This window comes from Diplotaxodon limnothrissa, linkage group LG3 (assembly GCF_057381915.1).
Source record: "Diplotaxodon limnothrissa isolate DT_005_m linkage group LG3, D_limnothrissa_male_GT1.1, whole genome shotgun sequence".
In the NCBI taxonomy this organism is placed as follows: domain Eukaryota; kingdom Metazoa; phylum Chordata; class Actinopteri; order Cichliformes; family Cichlidae; genus Diplotaxodon; species Diplotaxodon limnothrissa.
This window is the reverse complement of record NC_140598.1, coordinates 2,304,079-2,325,528: the sequence shown is the minus strand read 5'-3', so window position 1 is coordinate 2,325,528 and position 21,450 is coordinate 2,304,079. Positions and strand designations below refer to the sequence as shown.

General features: G+C 48.4%; 1 protein-coding gene across 1 annotated transcript in view; it reads right to left on the bottom strand.

The window, feature by feature from the left end:
- Positions 1 to 2,157: 2,157 nt before the first annotated feature.
- Positions 2,158 to 21,450, bottom strand: part of LOC146634276 (disks large homolog 4-like) — a 49,146-nt gene continuing 29,853 nt past the window's right edge. The window contains exons 5-20 of the mRNA XM_085375600.1: positions 16,659 to 16,709; positions 13,718 to 13,842; positions 13,358 to 13,527; positions 12,752 to 12,888; positions 12,520 to 12,670; positions 10,135 to 10,403; positions 8,607 to 8,709; positions 6,278 to 6,374; positions 4,912 to 5,088; positions 4,185 to 4,222; positions 3,629 to 3,676; positions 3,434 to 3,535; positions 3,184 to 3,356; positions 2,995 to 3,104; positions 2,432 to 2,523; positions 2,158 to 2,345 (exon numbers count right to left, since the gene is read on the bottom strand). Coding sequence (XP_085231726.1) covers positions 2,239 to 2,345; positions 2,432 to 2,523; positions 2,995 to 3,104; positions 3,184 to 3,356; positions 3,434 to 3,535; positions 3,629 to 3,676; positions 4,185 to 4,222; positions 4,912 to 5,088; positions 6,278 to 6,374; positions 8,607 to 8,709; positions 10,135 to 10,403; positions 12,520 to 12,670; positions 12,752 to 12,888; positions 13,358 to 13,527; positions 13,718 to 13,842; positions 16,659 to 16,709 — 1,950 coding nt within the window. The 3' untranslated portion in view covers positions 2,158 to 2,238. The remainder of the gene's footprint in view (positions 2,346 to 2,431; positions 2,524 to 2,994; positions 3,105 to 3,183; positions 3,357 to 3,433; positions 3,536 to 3,628; positions 3,677 to 4,184; positions 4,223 to 4,911; positions 5,089 to 6,277; positions 6,375 to 8,606; positions 8,710 to 10,134; positions 10,404 to 12,519; positions 12,671 to 12,751; positions 12,889 to 13,357; positions 13,528 to 13,717; positions 13,843 to 16,658; positions 16,710 to 21,450) is intronic.

The following is a 21,450-nucleotide window of genomic DNA, read 5'->3' as shown; positions in this document are numbered from 1 at the left end:
GTGTATGTGTGTGCATAAATGAGTGTGTGTGTGTGTGTGTGTGAGTGTGTGTGTGAGAGTGTGTGTGAGTGTGTGTGTGAGAGTGTGTGTGTGTGTGTGTGTGGGTTTGTGTGTGTGCATAAATGAGTGTCTGTGTGTGTGTGTGTGAGTTTGTGTGTGTGTGTGTGTGAGTGTGTGCATAAATGAGTGTGTGTGAGTGTGTGTGAGTGTGTGCGTGTGTGAGTGTGTGTGTGCGTGTGTGAGTGTGTGAGTGTGTGTGAGTGTGTGTGCATAAATGAGTGTGAGTGTGTGTGTGTGTGAGTGTGTGCGTGTGTGAGTGTGTGTGTGAGTGTGAGTGTGTGTGTGAGTGTGTGAGTGTGTGTGAGTGTGTGTGAGTGTGTGTGCATAAATGAGTGTGTGTGTGTGTGTGTGTGTGTGAGTGTGTGCGTGTGTGAGTGTGTGTGTGAGTGTGTGAGTGTGTGTGTGAGTGTGTGCGTGTGTGAGTGAGTGTAAGTGTGTGTGCATAAATGAGTGTGTGTGTGTGTGTGTGTGAGTTTGTGTGTGTGTGTGTGTGTGTGTGTTTGAGGCAGGCTAATCAATACTCAGATTTAATGATACATCAGTGTTTCTGTCAGTGCTCACAAACTAACGTGACCTCAGGTGACCCCGCTGAGTGCACGTGTGTGTGATGATATTACATCATCTATAAGTAGGATTACTTTCATTATAATAATTATTATTATTCACACGACCCTGATATTCAGTCTGGGAAACCCCGCTGGAACCCATCTACACCCAAAGCACTGTGGGTAACAGAGTCCTGTGAGCGGGACACATGCCCCGCCCCCTGATGCTACCCCAACCTCAAGCTTTAGCTCCGCCTTCCCCTCAGCAGGGTAATTTCACAGTCTCCACCCTGCCATCTGAGCAGGGAATCATGGGTATTGTAGTCAAGCACAGACCCACAGGCAGCATGTGTGGCCTGGATCAGCTGAGACTTGTGGGTAATGTAGTCCTTCTGTGCTGTAGACATTTGTGGGTGGAGTTTATCCATCACCACAACTGGGAAGTGTTGGTGCTGCAGTCCAGACGTTTTTGCTTAAAAATGGAAGTGTTTCACTCCAAACTGTCCATCAGGAGGGGATTATGGGAGCTGTAGTCCATATGAGGGCAGTTCAGTGTTCAGCCAAGAAGGATTGTGTGCGTTTAGGTCAAGACAGAGGATTGTGGGTCATGTAGTCCAGCATAAAGTTGTTGCAGTCAAAACCAAGGAGGATTGTGGGTGCTTTAGTGGAAGCAGGGGGAAAGACAGGGAGTTGTAGTCCAAACACAGTGCGGTTTGAGGAGTTGTAGTCAAAACAAAGGGTGGTTTGAGGAGTTGTAGTCCAAACACAATGCGGTTTGAGGAGTTGTAGTCAAAACAAAGGGTGGTTTTAGGAGTTGTAGTCCAAACACAATGCGGTTTGAGGAGTTGTAGTCCAAACAAAGGGTGGTTTGAGGAGTTGTAGTCCAAACACAGTGCGGTTTGAGGAGTTGTAGTCCAAACAAAGGGTGGCTTGAGGAGTTGTAGTCCAAACAAAGGGTGGTTTGAGGAGTTGTAGTCCAAACACAGTGCGGTTTGAGGAGTTGTAGTCCAAACAAAGGGTGCTTTGAGGAGTTGTAGTCCAGGCAGAGGAGGATTGTGGGTGTTGTAGTCCAAACACAGTGCGGTTTGAGGAGTTGTAGTCCAAACAAAGGGTGCTTTGAGGAGTTCTAGTCCAGGCAGAGGAGGACAGTAGCAGATGAAGTGTGGAAAGGGAGGGCGTGGGGGTGTAGAGGTGCAGGCAGAGGAGGATTGTGGGTGTTGTAGTCCAGTGGTTGTTTGTTACTTTAAGCCCTGAAATAGACTGTGTGTTTGAGCCCCATCGTTTATTTACAGTCACACAAGTCTGTATGTACACTACACACCAACACGTGCACACTCACACACACACACACACGCACACACCATCTTCACATCACACAAACCAATAAATAAATAGATAAATAAATAAATAGCATGATATAAATACTTCAGTACCAGGTCTACAGGCTCTGATTCATCATGTACTGATAATAAACCAATCAGTCTGAGTCTGTCCTCGTCTCAGATTAAAAACATCCTGATCCATCAGTGCGTGCGCCCGTCACCCTCCCAGAGAAGAAAACAAAAACCCGCTGGAGGGAGGGAGGAGCCTGGGCGTGACGTTAACAGCAGTTCCCGTGAAGACAGTCGGCCAATCAGAGCCTGTCGCGTGCGGGGACCCAGATGTAGGGTCCGCTCTGCTCCTCGATGACCACTTTGACGTGGTGGTAGACTTCCTCGAAGCTGTCGCCGTGCACGATGGCTGGAAGACAGGCAAAGATGGCATCAAACCCCGAGACGCTCGTACGTTTCACACGTGAACGCTCGTGAACTTAATCGTTGTTTTACCTGTGAAGCACTCCAGGAAGTCCTGCTCCAGCTTGATGGCTCGATCCAGAGCTTTCCTCGCCTGCTCCTCCGACAGGCGCTTGTTCAAGTCCCTGCACCAATGTCACACATGTTAATTCTCACAGCGACATGAAATGCTCTGTGGCTCCGCCCACAAAACAACAACACTTTGAATCAAATCTTAAAAAAAGAAAATGTAAAATTTTAATTAATTTTCTTTTAAAGAATGTAATTGAATGACATTTGAGATTTTCATGTTTGAACTTTAATTTACTTTAAGAATCAAAAATTAAGAACCTCCCTGATTCGCAACCTGTGGTGTTGGGGGCTTTTTGTCCCTGGTAGGGTCTCCCGTGGGGGCCCAGCTGGGCACCCACACTAGAGTCTGTGGATGAGGCACAACTCGTCTATCACCAGGTGGCAGATGTCAGAATCTCATCTCTGCTGTTGCAGACCTCTGTCTGTTACTGGATCTGGGAGGTTGGTCTGATTTGACCTTTATGGGCGGAGTCAGAGAGCAGTTTGATCTGACCTCATGATTTTACGTGACGTGTTAGACTCACAGGATGTTCTCCAGCGACCGCGGTCGGATGAAGATAGCGATGGGGTGGAGCTGTGCCGCCTGCAGCCTCCTCACGGCGTTGGCCGACACATCCAGGATGCAGTGCTTCCCCTGAACACACACACACACCGTCACAATACTGCCACTGTGGGAGTGGAAACGGCCACTGTGGGAAAGTGCGGACTGTCACCTGCTCGGCCACCTGTCGCACACTCTGCACCGACGTCCCGTACAGGTGGTTGTTGTACTGCCCCGCCTCGATGAAGCGGTGCGACTGGATGTCCCGCTCCATCTGTTCCCGTGACGCCACAAAGTGGTAGTCCCGCCCATCCACCTCGTAGTCCCTGCGAGGGCGAGTCGTATCTGTGAGAGAGAGCGAGGCACACATTAGAAACCTGTCTGTTCAGTTCCTGTTCGACCACCTGTAGGCGGAGCCTTACGGGGAACGCAGGAGCCGAACTTGTCGGGGAACTCGGACAGCAGGTCGTCGTTGACGCGGTCTTTGGTGGGTCCCAGGATGATGATGGGGCGGGCATAGTCCACTGAACACACACACAGAGGTCATGTGACCCACAGTCAGAGGCGGGAACAGTTTGATTTAGAGTCTGGGGTCAAAGGTTACTGGTGACACTGACCTTCAATCTGAGTGATGAGCTCGTAGCTGTGAACGAAGCCTTCTCTACCTGCAAGAAGAAGAAACACCTGAAAACACAGGAAGTGACATCATACGAAGATCTGACCCATGACGGGGACATGATGATGAGGAGGGTCTGAGGTTACATGAACCCTCAGTTTGACTGAGTCACGTGGTTAGAAGTGAGAGAGGTCAGAGGTCACTTCCTGTCTGAAGGTTCCTGTGATGCTGTGATGAGGTCAGAGCTGATGGACGTCTCTGTGTTTTTGTGTTTCTGAGTCTGAGTGACTTCCTCTGGATCCTCGCAGAGGAGAAAACAGGAAGTAGATACTTCCACTTCCTGTATCATCAGCACAGGCTGCAGGTTTTATTTAACTTCCTCACACTGAACATGGAGCTTCGATGAATGACCTCTGACCTCTTCCTGTTCCTGAGCTCTCAGGTTCCTCCTCACTGATCATCAGGAGGTCAAACTATCATCACAGGAGTGTGTGTGGAGGAGTCACTGATGAATAACCACGCCTCCTCCTCCTCCTCTGTGTGTGTTATTATTTTACCTTTGCTCTTCATCCGTGACCACTCCTTCCTCTCCACTCTGAAACACACACACACACACACTGGTTTCATTGTGTATTATTGTCTTTATCTTACAGTATAAAGCACCCTGAGGTGGCAGTCAGTGTGTGTGTGCAGCATTCACTGACCTGTGTGTGTGTGTGTGTGTGTGTGTGTGTGCAGCATTCACTGACCTGTGTGTGTGTGTGTGTGTGTGCAGCATTCACTGACCTGTGTGTGTGTGTGTGTGCAGCATTCACTGACCTGTGTGTGTGTGTGTGCAGCATTCACTGACCTGTGTGTGTGTGTGTGCAGCATTCACTGACCTGTGTGTGTGTGTGTGTGTGTGTGTGTGTGTGCAGCATTCACTGACCTGTGTGTGTGTGTGTGCAGCATTCACTGACCTGTGTGTATGTGTGTGTGTGTGTGCAGCATTCACTGACCTGTGTGTGTGTGTGTGCAGCATTCACTGACCTGTGTGTGTGTGTGTGCAGCATTCACTGACCTGTGTGTGTGTGTGTGTGTGTGTGCAGCATTCACTGACCTGTGTGTATGTGTGTGTGTGTGTGCAGCATTCACTGACCTGTGTGTGTGTGTGTGCAGCATTCACTGACCTGTGTGTGTGTGTGTGTGTGCAGCATTCACTGACCTGTGTGTGTGTGTGTGCAGCATTCACTGACCTGTGTGTGTGTGTGTGTGTGTGTGTGTGTGTGTGCAGCATTCACTGACCTGTGCTTGGAGGGGACGTAGCCCAGCTCCTCCAGCTCCCCCTGCTGGTTGACCCTGCGTGCCTGCCACCACTCGTCGTCGGCGCTGTCGATCACGTGGAAGACCTCGCCAAAGTTAAAGTCCAGCGCCTGAGACAGCACGCCGCAGTCCCACTGCTTATCGTAGTCGAAGAGCGCCCTGTAACACACACAGCACGCCATGGAGAACGCCGCTCATCGCCTCTGAGGACCTCAGGAGGTCATGTGACCGCCTCAGACTGTCAGCTGACTGGGAGTCATTTAAATTTAGCACATCTGGAGTCAGAAGTTGTTCCAGGAGTTCTCTGTGTGTTCTTCACACACACTTCGGACCGACAAACACACACACACAGTCCTGTTTTCATATCTTAGTGAGGACATCAATTGACATATTTCTTACCCTAACCATCAAAAATGAAAGCGTCCCCATAACTGTGACCCTAAAACCACATTGTGAGTCTCAAACATGTCTTCATAGTCCCCATGATGGCTGTTGGTCCCCACAAGCATAGTAGCATTTAAATGTTGGTCCTCACAAAGATATATAAACATGTACACATACACTAACTAAATGTTATGAATTCTAAACTGTATAAATGGCTTATTACAGCTCATACAGCGCTTTTCTACTCACTCACAGCGCTTTATGCAACGTGTGCATTCACCCAAGCACATTTTCTTTCTAGCTCACATTCACACACACATACTCTGATGGATGCATCGGTGAACATTAATATCTCGCTCAAGGATATTTGGCATGCAGACCAGGGGAAGCCAGGAATCGAACCACCAACCTTGCGATCAGTAGATGACCTGGTCTACCGCCTGAGCTACAGCCACTCCTACTACAGACCTTACAATTCTGCAGTTGTTTATAACTGTTTCTATTGTTTTACTGTATTCTACCGATCTGTTCTGTGGATGTCCGTCTGGTCTCTGCTGTGTAGAGAGACAAACGTGTCTTACTGAGGATAAACCTCACACTCATAAACGTGGTGTCTGTGTTTCAGGAGGCAGAGCGGCTCGTCCTCTGAGGTTGTTGGTTCGATCCCTGGCAGCTCCAGCCTGCGTTCAAACCCATCCTGAACCTGAGGTGCTCCTGATGTGTTCATGTTTTAGATTTGTTGGTAAAGGAATAATCTGCTGGATGCATCCATCTCTGAATCTAGATGGTTGATGGTTACAGCTGAGTGACACATGATGGAGTAAAGCACACCTGTTCACAGGCGTCATGACTGTGAGGTCATTCTGACTCATTCACAGTAGGAACAGATGAAAGAGGCCGGGCGTGCTGCCCTGAGGAGACCTGGTCCAGGTGTCTCAGTGTGTCACAGGTGAGCTCAGGTTACCTGATGTAGAAGGTGCGGCTGTTCCTCAGACTGCCGGACGAGCTGTTCATCATCTGCTCCCTCAGGTCGTGGATCTTTGCCTCGAAGCGACTGTACTCTGAAAACACACACTCAGAGTTTAAACAGGGTCAAGGTCAAAGGTCACACAGGTACAAGGGTCACATGATCACAGGTCTTTACACACAGTGAGCAGGACCAACCATCAGGATCATTGCAGGCCAATCACAGCTCACAGATGGATCAGGAGACCCTGCTGTTTCTCAATATGTGTACTTGTGTGTACTTGCGTGTACTTGTGTGTACTTGTGTGTACTTGCCGGTACTTGTGTGTACTTGCGTTCTCGTGGACTTGTGATACGTCATCAGTAACAGTACTGCTCCAATTCAAAGTAGCATCAAGCCAAGTACTTTCCTTCTTTGCCTCTCGGAGGAGGCGGACACACTTTTCTCCTCTCCCTTATCTTCCCTGCTTGTGTCCTTGTCTAGTCTCGTGGTTTTTTGTATTTTCCCTGGAACTCTCTCACAGTCTGTTCTCTAAAACCTAAAGGAGGAATCATGGATTGGATCAACTGGTCTCTGAATGCAATTGACACCCCTTTCTCAACGAGAAGTCTGGGCTCGGGTGAGCCTGAGTGCTGAAGATATCTACCTATTCGGAACCATGGTAACAGGGTTCTGGCTGATCGGAGCTGGCTTGGCCCTGACTTATCAAAGAATTAAGAAAGCGGAACTGGCTGTTCAAACCTCCACAAGGCTGCCCGCTGGGATTGGAACGATGGGAAGAGGCGTGAGTTTCTCAAAATGGGCTCAATGAGTCAGCACGGAGAAGATCTTGGAGAGGCTACGGCTGCTGTGAATACTCAGAATAAGATCTCCGACTGCACAATGAATACATCTCACAAGGGCTTGCTCGGAATAACATCTCTGGGCACAAAATTGGATGACATCTCGGGGAGGCACACTGCCGTGAGTTCTCAGAATCGGCTCCTTGAGCACAAGAAATGACAACATCACAGAACGCAAGTATGGCGAAGCTCGCGGCTCTCCAACGGGAGATTGAGAGACCAGTGTTGGACTGTAGAACTGCTTTGAAATTCATATGAGCTGTTCGCACTAAAGTAAAACATACCATCACTTATGCAGATACCCCTTTGGCGCCAGCTGCAAGGCTGGAGCTGAACAACAACACCCTGATAACGACTGTCTTTAGTCTGTTCCTTCCCATTCCATGCAAGGCCACCTGGGTTGGCTAGAAGACTGGGACTGCAGCGGTCCCAGATCAGATGTACACACTGGAACTCTTTCCCATGTTGCTGTCTGTGTTTATTGTGCTATGGTGTGTTGATACCTGTGCATTCCTGTATTATCCTTTTGTGTTACACATTTCAATGTTTTTTTCCTCGCTACCTGGCCTGACCTGTCTCCCCAATGTGATGTTTGTATTGTATGTACGGTCGGCAAGGTCTGTCATCTCGGTTGTGGGCAAAAGTCCTGCAACTGACAAATAAAGGCTATCTCATCATCATCTCATCTCAACATTCCCGGATGTGTTCTGGCTCCTCCCATTTTACCCAGCATGCACCGGTGGTGGCTTATGTGGACTTGGTGCAGCCAAATATCCCAGAATGCATTTCGTCCAAAACTCAAACACAGCAGTGACGTAGGACAGCTGCTAAAAAGATATGACTCTGTGTAAAAAAATGAACTTTTAAGATATTTTAAGGCGAGAATGTTGCTGTGTGAACTTCAAATATCAGGACATCACATATTTGTAAAAGTGCTCCGACGTTTTCAGAGACGTCTGTTACCCACCAGCTGTCAGCTGACCATGAGGTCAAGGGTCACCAGAGCGAGAACAGCGGACTCCATCGTTTTTAACCCCCCGCGGTCTTTCACTGCTCAGGTTAAACATATAAGTCACTTAGATAAAATGTTCATGTTTGCTTTATTTGCCAAAGTGCCTGAAATACTGTTTTATCTTTTTTCTTACAGAAACCTCCCACACCATGAGAAATTTCCACTGCAAATATTAATCACAGTAAAATTACGAGGGGATGGCAGTGAAACCTCTGGAGCTGTGATGTCATCAAGTCATCAAGTACACTGATGTTCCAGCTGTGGAACGATCGCGCTGCGTTCTCAGGAAGTGTGACGTGTGAACTTACAACGCACGGACTAGTGAGAACACGAGTGCGCAGTCGCGTACTTGAGTAGTGACAAACGGGTTAGGTGTGTGTGTGTGTGTGTGTGTGTGAGTCTGTGTGTGTGTGTGTGTGTGTGTGTGTGTGTGTGTGTGTGTGTGTGTGTGTGTGTGAGTGTGAGTCCTCACCCTCAGGTCTGTACTGTGCTACTATGGTAACAGTCTGCCCGGCGTTCTTCAGAGCTGCTGCTGCCTGCTCATGTGTGGCGTACCGGAGGTCCACCCCGTTCACCTGCACACACACACACACACACACACACACACACACACACACACACACACACACACACACACACACACGTTAGTTGAGTGGATCTGTGGTCAGTACCTCTGCCTGACCAGCAGGGGGCAGCCAGGTTACACTTTTGTTTCTGCTGGATACAAACTGATCTGTAACTGAGGACCAGAGCTGATGTAACACCAGACAAGTTACTCATCAGAGTACTCTGATTACTTTTCTGTTGTAGTTTGAGAGTCTAAAGCACGTGTGTCAAACTCAAGGCCCGCGGGCCACATCCGGCCCGGCGTACATTTATATCCTGCCCGCGAGATGATTTTATATAGATGTACTATTATTGTTATTCATGGCCCGGCGATATGAGGCGCTAATAACACACAAGTTGACTCTGACAGCAGAGCCTTTCAGCGCCAGTGGGAGGCTGAATATATGTTTACAGACATGCTGGTAAAGCCGTGCGTCTTATTAGTGGAGCTAATGTGGCTGTAAGGAATTTAGTTTAAGACGGCACTACGAGACAAAACGTCAGGATAAGCTGAAAACCTAAATGCAGAAACTACAGGAAGTAGAAGAGCTGTAGAAGAATCTGACATTTCAGCAGACGTTTGTCACCAGAGCAAAACCACAAAGTGAAGCTGTTGTGAAAGCAAGTTTTACTGTAGCAGAGGAGCCAAAGCAGCCCGGTACCGCTCTGAAGAGCTGCAGGATGAAGCTGTGCGACGCACCAGTGCAACCTGCCTCACTTTCCCTGCTGCAGTAATGTTGAACCAAGTCAGCGGACGTTGCTGAGCTGCACCTGTGCAGATTCAGATGGAGCTGCAGTGTAACGATGCACTCAGGGAAAGTACGACACTGAACGGCCCGCACAGTTTATTAGCTCCACTCCTGCAGCAGCGCCCAGCTCCGTCTACATGCGGCTCCAACCTTGTGTTTGCTCTCATTTACTTTTTCTGGGGTTTTGGCAGCATGTTCGTATTTCTAACTTGCAGGATATATTTTTATGAAGAGCAAATTATTTAAAGTTAAAGTTTATTTTTTTAAGTTTATTTAATCTGGAATTATATTCCTGTCTGTTTTTATTCATATTTATGTTTAAAAAACAGTTTTAGTGTTCAATAAATGTTTATCTCGTTTGGCCCGCGACCTAAAGTGAGCCTTGAGTTTGACACCCCTGCTCTAAAGTTCTCCTATTATTTTGGACTTCATGTCTTCATGAGATCAATAACTCCAACAGGTGTTAGTTGTTGGAGTTATTGATCACATTTATCTCTAAATAACTCACCTGCTCTGAAGACCTGCTGTGTGTGTGTTTGTGTGTATTACACTGAGGATCTGTGTGTGTTTGTGTGTATTACACTGAGGATCTGTGTGTGTTTGTGTGTATTACACTGAGGATCTGTGTGTGTTTGTGTGTATTACACTGAGGATCTGGTCTCCCTTGCGGAGCTCCCCGCTCAGGTCTGCTGGGCCTCCTGCGAGGATGAAGGAGATGAAGATGCCCTCTCCGTCCTCTCCGCCCACGATGTTGAAGCCCAGGCCGGTGGAGCCGCGCTGCACGCAAACCCTGCGAGGCTCCCTCGAGTACTCGTCCTCTCCCATCATGCCGCGGGGGATCGGGGAGTATCGCCGCGGTGACGGAGGAGGGAGGGCTTGTGGGTAATCGCACATATAGTCCGGCTCCATGTAGGCTGCAGCGAGGACAGAAGGTTCAGCAGCTGATCTCTGACATCTAGATCAGGGACACGGGTCTAACATCTGGATCAGGGTCACAGGTCTAACATCTGGATCAGGGTCACAGGTCTAACATCTGGATCAGGGACAGGTCTAACATCTGGATCAGGGTCACAGGTCTAACATCTGGATCAGGGTCACGGGTCTAACATCTGGATCAGGGTCAGGGGTCTAAGATCTGGATCAGGGTCAGGGGTCTAACATCTGGATCAGGGTCACAGGTCTAACATCTGGATCAGGGACACGGGTCTAACATCTGGATCAGGGACACGGGTCTAACATTTGAATAATGGAAAGGTCTAACATCTGGATCAGGGACACAGGTCTAACATCTGGATCAGGGTCACGGGTCTGACATCTGGATCAGAGACACGGGTCTAACATCTGGATCAGGGACACGGGAGTAACATCTGGATCAGGGACAGGTCTAACATCTGGATCAGGGACACAGGTCTAACATCTGGATCAGGGGCAGGTCTAACATCTGGATCAGGGGCACGGGTCTAACATCTGGATCAGAGACACGGGTCTAACATCTGGATCAGAGACACGGGTCTAACATCTGGATCAGGGACACGGGAGTAACATCTGGATCAGGGACACAGGTCTAACATCTGGATCAGGGGCAGGTCTAACATCTGGATCAGGGACACAGGTCTAACATCTGGATCAGGGGCAGGTCTAACATCTGGATCAGGGGCACGGGTCTAACATCTGGATCAGAGACACGGGTCTAACATCTGGATCAGAGACACGGGTCTAACATCTAGATCAGGGACACGGGTCTAACATCTGAATAAGGGACAGGTCTAACATCTGGATCAGGGTCACAGGTCTAACATCTGGATCAGGGTCACAGGTCTAACATCTGGATCAGGGACAGGTCTAACATCTGGATCAGGGTCACAGGTCTAACATCTGGATCAGGGTCACGGGTCTAACATCTGGAGCAGGGTCACGGGTCTAACATCTGGATCAGAGACATGGGTCTAACATCTGGATCAGGGTCACGGGTCTAACATCTGGATCAGGGTCACGGGTCTAACATCTGGATCAGGGTCAGGGGTCTAACATCTGGATCAGGGTCACAGGTCTAACATCTGGATAAGGGACAGGTCTAACATCTGGATCAGGGACACGGGTCTAACATTTGAATAATGGAAAGGTCTAACATCTGGATCAGGGACACAGGTCTAACATCTGGATCAGGGTCACGGGTCTGACATCTGGATCAGGGGCAGGTCTAACATCTGGATCAGGGTCACGGGTCTAACATCTGGATCAGAGACACAGGTCTAACATCTGGATCAGGGTCACGGGTCTAACATCTGGATCAGGGACACGGGAGTAACATCTGGATCAGGGACAGGTCTAACATCTGGATCAGGGACACAGGTCTAACATCTGGATCAGGGGCACGGGTCTAACATCTGGATCAGGGGCACGGGTCTAACATCTGGATCAGAGACACGGGTCTAACATCTGGATCAGGGACACGGGTCTAACATCTGGATCAGGGACACGGGAGTAACATCTGGATCAGGGACAGGTCTAACATCTGGATCAGGGACACGGGTGTAACATCTGGATCAGGGACAGGTCTAACATCTGGATCAGGGACAGGTCTAACATCTGGATCACAGGTTTAACTGGTTGCTGACTGTGTGTTTGACACAGTATTCTGGATTAATCTGTTATGAATGACACTCTTATCCATAGTAAAGAAAACATCCTGGACCTTCCTCTGAGTCTTGAGTTCACCTGCATCAGGATCAAAGCCTGATAGGATCAAACATTCCTGGAGCTTCTTGAAGGAAAACCTCATTAAACTCATTTTAAAGCCTGACTGTGTCCTGGTTTCATCTTCTGAGGAGTTTAGAATTAGTCTGAGCTGAAAGTGCACATCTGTCCTCTAGGTGGCGCTGCAGGGAAACTAAAGTCATCATTCAGAGTGAACTCACATCTGTACAGATGACTGATATGCAGTATTATTTACAATATTACTGTAGTATTATCACTGTAATCAACCTGTGAGCAGGTCTAGTCAGTGTGATGCTGTACAGGTGTACTTACAGCTGGTCAGGTCGGGGGGGCTGTATCGATCAATTGGGTGGATGTACTGCGAGGTGGGCGTGGCCACCTTCAGGTAGACCACCTCTCCTGTATTCTTCAGGGCTGACACGGCGTCTTCGTGCAGGACGTCCTCCAGAGACATGTGGTTGACCTGCCGGGGGGTGGAGCCTCACGTTAGACCACAGTCACATCAGTTTAGCGTGTCAGAGAGAACACGTGTGATGTCACGTACCGCCAGGATTTTGTCTCCGATCTGCAGCCGCCCGTCACGGTGTGCCGCCCCGCCCTCGATGATCTTGGTGACGTAGATGCTGTTGTCTCCAGGGACGTGCTGGTTCCCCACGCCGCCCGCTATACTGAAGCCCAGACCTGCACCGGGGGGCGGGGTTAGATTAACAAAACCCAGAACACAGCGAGTGATGAAGATCAAACTGACTCATGGCAAACAACGTTTACAGATTAAAAAGGTGATGAACTAAAATATGTTACTGACGTAATCAGTGCGTCACAAAATGTTAAAAATATATAAAGTAATAAATCTCCAGGTGTGACTGGCTCCATATGAGGTGACACGTTCAGGTGTGTTTCTGCTTCCTGTTTGACCAAACTGTATTTATAACAGGTTTATTAAACATTACTACAGTGTCCTGCTGAGGAATCAGAGTATAAAGGGTTATAAAGGTGAATCTCCTGTATGAAGCCTCTGTCATGTCTCTAATTCTTCTTTTGCTGACATAAAACATAAAGTATTTAAGAACTGTAATGACTCTAACAGTCCAGCAGAGGGCGGCAGAGCAGCTGGAATCACAGTTACATAAGAGCTGCTCTCCTGTCTCACCTTTGGGTCCTTTCATCAGTTTGATCTGTGTGATGCGTTCGCTCGGTGGGCGTCTCCGCAGCACGTACAGCCTGACAACAGGCCCCGCCTCCTTCAGCGCCTCCACAGCGATGGAGTGAGTGACCTCCCGGACGTCCACATCGTTAACGAATACGATGCTGTCGTTCACCCTGGAGATGAAGAGAGAGGGAGAGTCATTGTCACCTCCTCAAACAGCTGTTTGAAGGCTCAGGGGTGATCAGGTCCTTTAAAGGTGAGAGGCTCAGCTTCATGTCCTCAGAGAACACAAGCACAAGCAGTCTGTGTGTGTTTCTGTGTGTGTCTGTTTGTGTGTGTGTTTGTGTTTCTGTGTGTGTGCACCTGAGGCGTCCGTCCTGGGCAGCGGCTCCTCCGGGGATGATCTTGGTGATGAAGATGGAGGGGTCGTCTCCGATGTGAGGATTGTCGGTTCCTCCCGCGATGCTGAAGCCCAGACCAGAGTTACCCTGAACACACACACGTGAACACACACGTGAACACACTGTACCTGATGCAGACCTGGGTCTCCCTGTATGTGGATCCCGGATGAGCCCCCACTTACACCAGCACCTGGCCCATGAGCTCAGTGAGCTCATAAATCAAATCTGGGAGTGAATCTAAGACAAACAGCCAGCCCAGGCCCAGGAGAGTTATGCAGCTGTCAGGTTAGCTTCCTGCACAGCTGGATAACCTGGAGCTCTGCAGATGTTGGCGTTTTTATCAGATTCAGACTGATGTCCAAACCAGCTGACTTTTGGATCTTCAGCTCTCAGAGGGGAGAAAGAGGAGAGAGGCTGAAGAGACATTTGGTGTTTTCTGGTTTTGTATTTTTGATAATCTTGAATTTTGGTTCTATGTTCTGTATTATTTATTCTTCTGGTCATAATGTTATATTCTGTTTTCTATAGATCCTGCTTTCTGTGCTGTTAGTTCCCTTCATGATGGAGCAACGAGGTGAAGAAAGACAAGCTGAAGGTTCATTGGTCCAGCAGACCCAGTGTTCCTCTGCTCATGGTCTCTGTTAGAGACAGGGGGAGTAAGTCGGACATCCAGTAAGTGGAGCTGCTGCTCCTTCACTTTGAAAGGACCCCGATGAGGACGTCCTGAGGAGCTGACACCTGTCACTGGGCTGAGAGGCCTCATGGTGTGAACTAGGACTGGGCGATATATCGAGTTTTTTTTAAAAATATCGATATATTTTCATACGAGATATAAGATGTGACAATATCCTTTATATCGATATAGTCTATGTTACGTTATAATTATAGTTGTGGAGCCATAAGTTTGCCTCTCTTTCGTCCACTTTTGTATTTACGCAACATTACTCGGCCTCGCCTCTCCTTCACTGAACACAACTCCCCCTCCTCCCCCATCGCTTCACCTGCAGGCAGCGACAACATGGACACGGCAAATCTCTGTTAACGAGTTACTGCGCATCGCCCCGTGCGTGGGGCTGGACGGTGTCAACGTGTTAGCGAGCTAACCACGCTAACGAGCTAACCACGCTAACGCCATGCAGCCCAGAGGGGCTGCACGGCCTAAAATCCTTTCATTTTCTCAAAAGTTGACAGCGCGCCTTATGTATGAATTCTGGTTGTGCTTGATGACCACGAACCAATTTTCTGTGGAACACAGCGCTCAGCAATCTGTCAATAAATCTTTTAGTACGACTTTGCTAAGCTACGAAGCTGCAGCGCTTGATGAATTGCCAGAGCATTACGGCTACCGAGGAGCCTCGCGGAGTGATACGCACTGTGCTTCAACGTAATATTACTGTACTGTGTGTGTATAGGGACCATAAATGGCACCTGTAAGAGACACGGTTACAAAGAGGATTTCAAACTGCAGGCTGTCAGTCACGCAGTAGAAGTTGGGAACAGAGCAGCTGTGAAATCTTTATTTTGCTCAGCGTCTGTTAGCTTACATTTTGACTGCACAATTGTGAGCTTTTTGTTATGCACAAAAACAACAGTTTTCTTTTATTTATAGAGCATTATTATTTAATAGATGCTGATCATTTATTTTTGAGTAATTTCTTCATGTACATCTATGCTGTATATTAATAAAAGTGCCCGTGTGACATCTGGGGCACAGCTTTGACTAAGAACTCTCTGTTCGTTCTTACTTTATGGCTTTTAAAAAATATCGAGATATATATCGTATATCGCCATCCAGCTAAAACGTATCGAGATATGAATTTTGGGTCATATCGCCCAGCCCTAGTGTGAACTGAGTTCAGCCTCAGCAGCAGGTTACCATGACAGCAGTTAGTCAGCTGTTTCAGTCAGAGCTTCACTGATGGAGCAGAGGAGATGTTTCTGCTCCACTTCCTGTGATGGTGTCACCATGATAGCTGCTGTCCACATGACCGCAGGAAGCTGCGAGCTGTTGGCTGAAGACGTCCACAGAGACGAGCTTCACCTTCCTGTCCTCTAACAAGGCTGAATCTAATCCTCCTCCTGCTCCTGCAGCTCTCTGGACCATCTGCCTGATGGAGGTCAGTCCTGCCTGATATTACCCAGCAGCCCTTTCACTAATGTGTCTTCACAGCAGAGCTAAACCTTCATCATCATCATCATAAGCCCTGACAGGAACATCTCATTTACTTCCTGTTTTCTTCTTCTGTGGTGTTTCTGCCTGCAGCTCGTATTCAATGATCAGCTGTGCATGAATTATGCAGATGTGTCTGCAGACTTCTCACTCACTGAGGACAGATGTTAGTGTCTCTGTCCACCCGCTGTCTCTGACGCACCTCCACACTCATCCTCACCATCCTCCTCCTCCTCATCATCATCCTCACAGAGTGCATGAAGGGCTGATGGGAGGTGACTCATGAAATCACTCCTGTGTGTGCTGACAGCTGTGCCTCTGTGAGCAGATCTGAGACCAGCTGATTAAACGTCAGGTTCACTGGTTTGATTTGTAAAAGGAGCTAAAAATAACCCGCTGATGTCAGGGGGGCGTGGCTTACATTCAGAGGGTGACGGCGGCTTTTAAATCAGAGTGATGCGTCTAAAAACAGAGCAGAGACGAGCTGGAAGGAGCGCGAGGACCGAGTGTTTCTCACCACTACACGTGTGTGTGTGTGTGTGTGTCTGTGTGTGTGTGTGTCTGTGTGTGTGTGTGTGTGTGTGTGTGTGTGTGTCTGTGTGTGTGTGTCTGTGTGTGTGTGTGTGTGTGCGTCTGTGTGTGTGTCTGTGTGTGTGTCTGTGTGTGTGTGTCTGTGTGTGTGTGTCTGTGTGTGTGTGTGTGTGTCTGTGTGTGTGTGTGTGTGTGCGCTCACCCTCTCCAGTGTGATCTCCTCGTACTCCAGCTCTCCCTCTGACCCGTTCATCTGTAAAAAAAAATAAACACATGAAGAGTTAAATCACATCCCAGAATATCTCTGCTCATCGCCACGGCAACTCCATAGTAACAGCTGTTGAGCCCTCAAGGGGCCCGGTTACCTGGGCAACTGTAGCCGTAGCTATAGCAACCAACTCTCATATCATCTGCTCCAAGCACTCATGAGAGCTTGGAGACACGGTTATTACATCACTTCCTGCTGTGGCGCTCTCTCCACTCATTAACCACACACCTCACTGAGTCATGTGACCAAACCCCTCACAGCTCATCCATCATCATCCACCCACCTTCTTCGTTTGTCCAGGTGAGGGTAGCTGGGGGCGGAGCCTATCAGTCCATGCCAGCTGTTCACGCTGTACACACACTCTACCTCACACTTACACAGGTTATCACAGGAGGACACACACACCGCCCAGCATGTCCTCTGTCCTTCATGTCCTGAAGCACACCTGACATCATGATTCTCATGACATCATCATGACATCACTGACAGCCACAGATGTGCAGCTCCATCAGTGCCATTTAAAGCTGTCAGCAGGCGCTGTGCTAGCTACACCTGATGTATTCAAAGCCTCCATCAGGCTGCTCTACACCCAGCCAAACACCTCCAGAAGGGCCAGGCTCAGTGAGGGGGGGACATGTGCTGCAGATATGAGGGAGGGTTCAGGGTCACCTGATCCTAGACCCGCCCACACACAGCTCTGACCATCAACACATACACAGAGCTGTAAACAGGGGTCAGAGCTCCTGCAGGTGTGTGTACAGGTGAGCTGTTAGTTTTCAGTCATTCTTCATGAAATGCAAAGCGGTTACTGAAACAGCTGCTAACAGCTGGAGCAGAGACAGATACACTGTAACAGCGTCTCTGTTTGTGACACGTTCAGATGATCCAAACAGGAAACAGCTGGAGCAGCTTCTCTGACAGTAAACTGTGTGTTAGAAAACGTGTCTGAGGGTTGGACGTCCTTTAATCCGCACACTGTAATAAAAATAGGAGCTAATAAAAGCTTTAAAGCAGATAGAAATAACTGCAGGATGTTTGATGCTTGATCAAAGCTCCACAGGCAGCAGCTGGTAAATTTATCAGCTGTACTGTATTTGGAGCTCATCACACCAACACTGAGCCAACATGGCCTCCCTGTCAGGGGGCGGGGTTTGTGATTTCTTGGAAATATGTTCTTGTGTTGTTATTATTAGTTAGGACTTAGTTGAGTTTTAGTCCAGTTTGTGTTATCACCCGTGTCCCCTTGTGTCTCTCCTCTGTGTCCCTCTCTCGCTCCCTCTCTCTTGTGTCAAGCTTTCGTGTCCGAGTTCATGTCTCTCCATGCTTCCTGTTTTATTTTGAAAGTCCGTTGGCGTGGTGTTGTTGCGGACCTCTGCTCCACCAGGAGTCTACAGGAAAACTGATGTTCCATGTTCAGTGTGTTTAGCTTTGCTTCCCATGTGGCGTGATGTTCATTTGTGTCAGCTGTTTCCACTTCCCTCATTACCCTGCTGTATATTTAAGTCGTTCAGTGTCGGGTCATCTGTTTGTGTTGCTTCAGGTCACTCAGGTCTTGGGTTTTTTTGTGCTCCTGCTCAGATTCATGCTCATGTTCTTGTGTCATAGTTTTCATGGTTAGTCTTAGCTGCTCCCAGTTTAGTTTTGTCCCAGATTGCTTTGTCTTTGTTTTGTGTTTTTTTTTCCCATCAGCCAAATAAATGGCCCACATTTTGTTAAACCTTCATATAACACTCGCTGTTTCCTGCTGACACACCTGGATACAGGAGCACAACATCTGTATCCTGACAGCTCAGAGAGCTGAAGCATCTTCACCCACTGATCTGCAACTTCCACCTAACCTCCACCCATGTCACACTGATGGAGGTCTTTAACACAGCTGGAGCCTGAGAAGGACCAGAGTGAAGGGATCAGGACCTCCATGAACCCACCACCTAAGCTAGCTAGCTAACTAGCACCTGCTCTACTGTACTCTACTCGGTTCTACTTGACTTTACTTGGTTACGGCTGGTTTTTGTTACAGATGAGTCCCACCTCAGTCACTTCTTTGAAAGTCTGTTTATGTCACTATTTAAAATGTTTGTCATACAACAAACAAACCCAACGTCGGGGTCGCTATAGCAACACGGCACGAGTCCTGTGATGTCATGTGTGTGACACAAACACAACAATGGAGAACTTGATGTGTTAAACAGTGGTAGACGTGTGCACGCTGTCCAGTAGATCCCAGTGGAACTGAGGCTCTAATGTAGGTGGGTGCTTCAGGGCCTCGGCTGCAGTCTGTTTTCAGGGGGCCCCAGGCCCCTGTTTTCCTTACATTACATTAAACCAACATGACGGAACCACCAGTCCCAGCCTGCAGACGGTTTTCATCGTGCTGTTGTTCACAGACAAAGACCCTATCAGGTGTCTGAACTATGCACGTTTAAATTCATGTAGTCAGAGTCACTAGAGGTGTCCAAATTCATGGGCTGCATCCTCCTGAGGACCCGGCCTTCGAAGTCTACGTGGGACAAAATATAACAGGACACTGGCATAAACTCTCGACCGTCTAACACTTCTGTTTAATCAGTTTTCTGTTTGACGTTTAGTCAGCTGTGTGAAAACCAAGGAGGAAACCACCCGGGGGATTAATAAAGTTTTATTTAATCTAATCTAATAACTTTAATCTCAGCCAAACCGATTTACTCACGAACAAACAAAACACTGAAAAAAGTCCAACAATAACATTTTTAGGTTGTCTAAGTGACTTATATTTCACGTTTAACCTGAGTAGCAAAAGTCCGCGGGGATCTGAAAATGATGTGTCGGGAGTTGTGCCGTTCTCGGCAGCTCTAGTGACCCTCGAGCTCCCGGCTTCCTATCGAGCTGGTGGGTAACAGACGTCTCTGAAAACATCGAAGCACTTTTGCAAATATGCGATATCTTAAGATAAGATAGAACTTTATTAATCCCTCGGGTGGGTTCCTCTGGGAAATTCGATTTCCAAAAAAGCACAGCACCGACAGAAGTTACAGAGTTATACACACACACATATATATAAATACAGAGACAATATAAATAAAATATACGAAGGGGATAAATAGAATAAATAGGAATAAAAATAAAAATACAAGTGAATTGCACATTTCAAGTATTGAGTCTATTGCACCGTTGACTATTTACAAAAGTATTGCACAAAAGGTATTGCACAGTGAGGTGAAGAGGCACTACAGCTTAGTTGTTCCCCCCTCCTTTGTCCTCCTGTCTCCCCTCCCTCTCCCCTCCAGAGAGGAGTTAAACAGTCTGATGGCGTGTGGGACAAAGGAGTTATTAAGTCTGTTAGTTCTTGTCTTTGGGAGAAGCAACCTGTCACTGAACAGACTCTTCTGGTTGTTAATGGCCGTGTGCAGAGGATGCCTGGCATTGTCCATAATGTCCATCAGTTTCTTTAATGTCCTTTTCTCTGCCACTGTCACCAGAGTGTCCAGCTTCATGCCGACCACAGAGCTAGCCCTCCTGATCAGTTTCTCCAGCCTGGATGAGTCCTTCTTTGCTGTGCTGCTCCCCCAGCACACCACAGCATAGAAAAGTACTCCAGCAACCACCGACTGGTAAAACATCCTCAGGAGCTTCCTGCAGATGTTAAAAGACCTCAGCCTCCTGAGGAAGTACAGTCGGCTTTGGGCTTTTTTATACAGGTACTCTGTGTTGCATGACCAGTCCAGTTTATTGTCCACCCACAGCCCGAGGTACTTGTACTTGTTGACCACCTCCACCTCCTCCCCCTCTATCTGAACCGGCAGTGGACCTGCTCTAGACCTCCCGAAGTCCACAACCAGTTCCTTAGTCTTTGAGGTGTTGAGTTGCAGGTGGTTTGTGTGACTCCATGCGACAAAGTTCCTCACCAGACTTCTGTACTCCTCTTCCTGATCATCCCAGATACACCCCATGATGGCTGTGTCGTCTGCAAACTTCTGAATATGGCATAATTCAGAGTTGTAGCAGAAGTCAGAGGTGTACAGGGTGAAGAGAAGAGGGGACAGCACAGTTCCCTGTGGTGCTCCTGTGCTGCTGACCACTGTGTCAGACGTGATGTCCTTCAGCCTGACGTACTGTGGTCTGTCGGTGAGGTAGTCGGAGATCCAAGCCACCAGGCAGGGGTCCACCTCCATCCTGTTCAGTTTTTCTTGAAGCATACAGGGCCGGATGGTATTAAAGGCACTTGAAAAGTCAAGAAACAGGATCCTGACCGTGCCTTTTCCCCCATCCAGGTGTGAGTGGGCTCTGTGTAGGAGGTACAGGATGGCATCCTCCACTCCGACACGCGCCTTGTATGCAAACTGTAGTGGGTCCTGGGCATGTTGTACCTGTGGTCGGAGGAAGTTGAGGAAGAGCCGCTCTAGAGTCTTCATAAGATGTGACGTCAGTGCCACCGGTCGGAAGTCATTCAGCTCATTGGGCCGGTTCTTTTTGGGGACCGGGACGATGCAGGATGTCTTCCATAGGGCGGGCACTCTCCCCAGTCGCAGACTGAGGTTGAAGACTCGTTGTAGCGGCTCCCCAAGTTCAGCAGCACACGCCTTTAGCATCCTAGGACACACCTTGTCTGGGCCTGCTGCCTTTCTGGGGCGAAGCTTCCTCAGTTGCCTCCTGACCTGATCCACTGTGACACTGGGAGATGTTTGGGAAGAGGGGAGATGTCTTGCTGCTGAGAGAGGGATTGGAGGAGGGGGGTGTCATGGTGTCA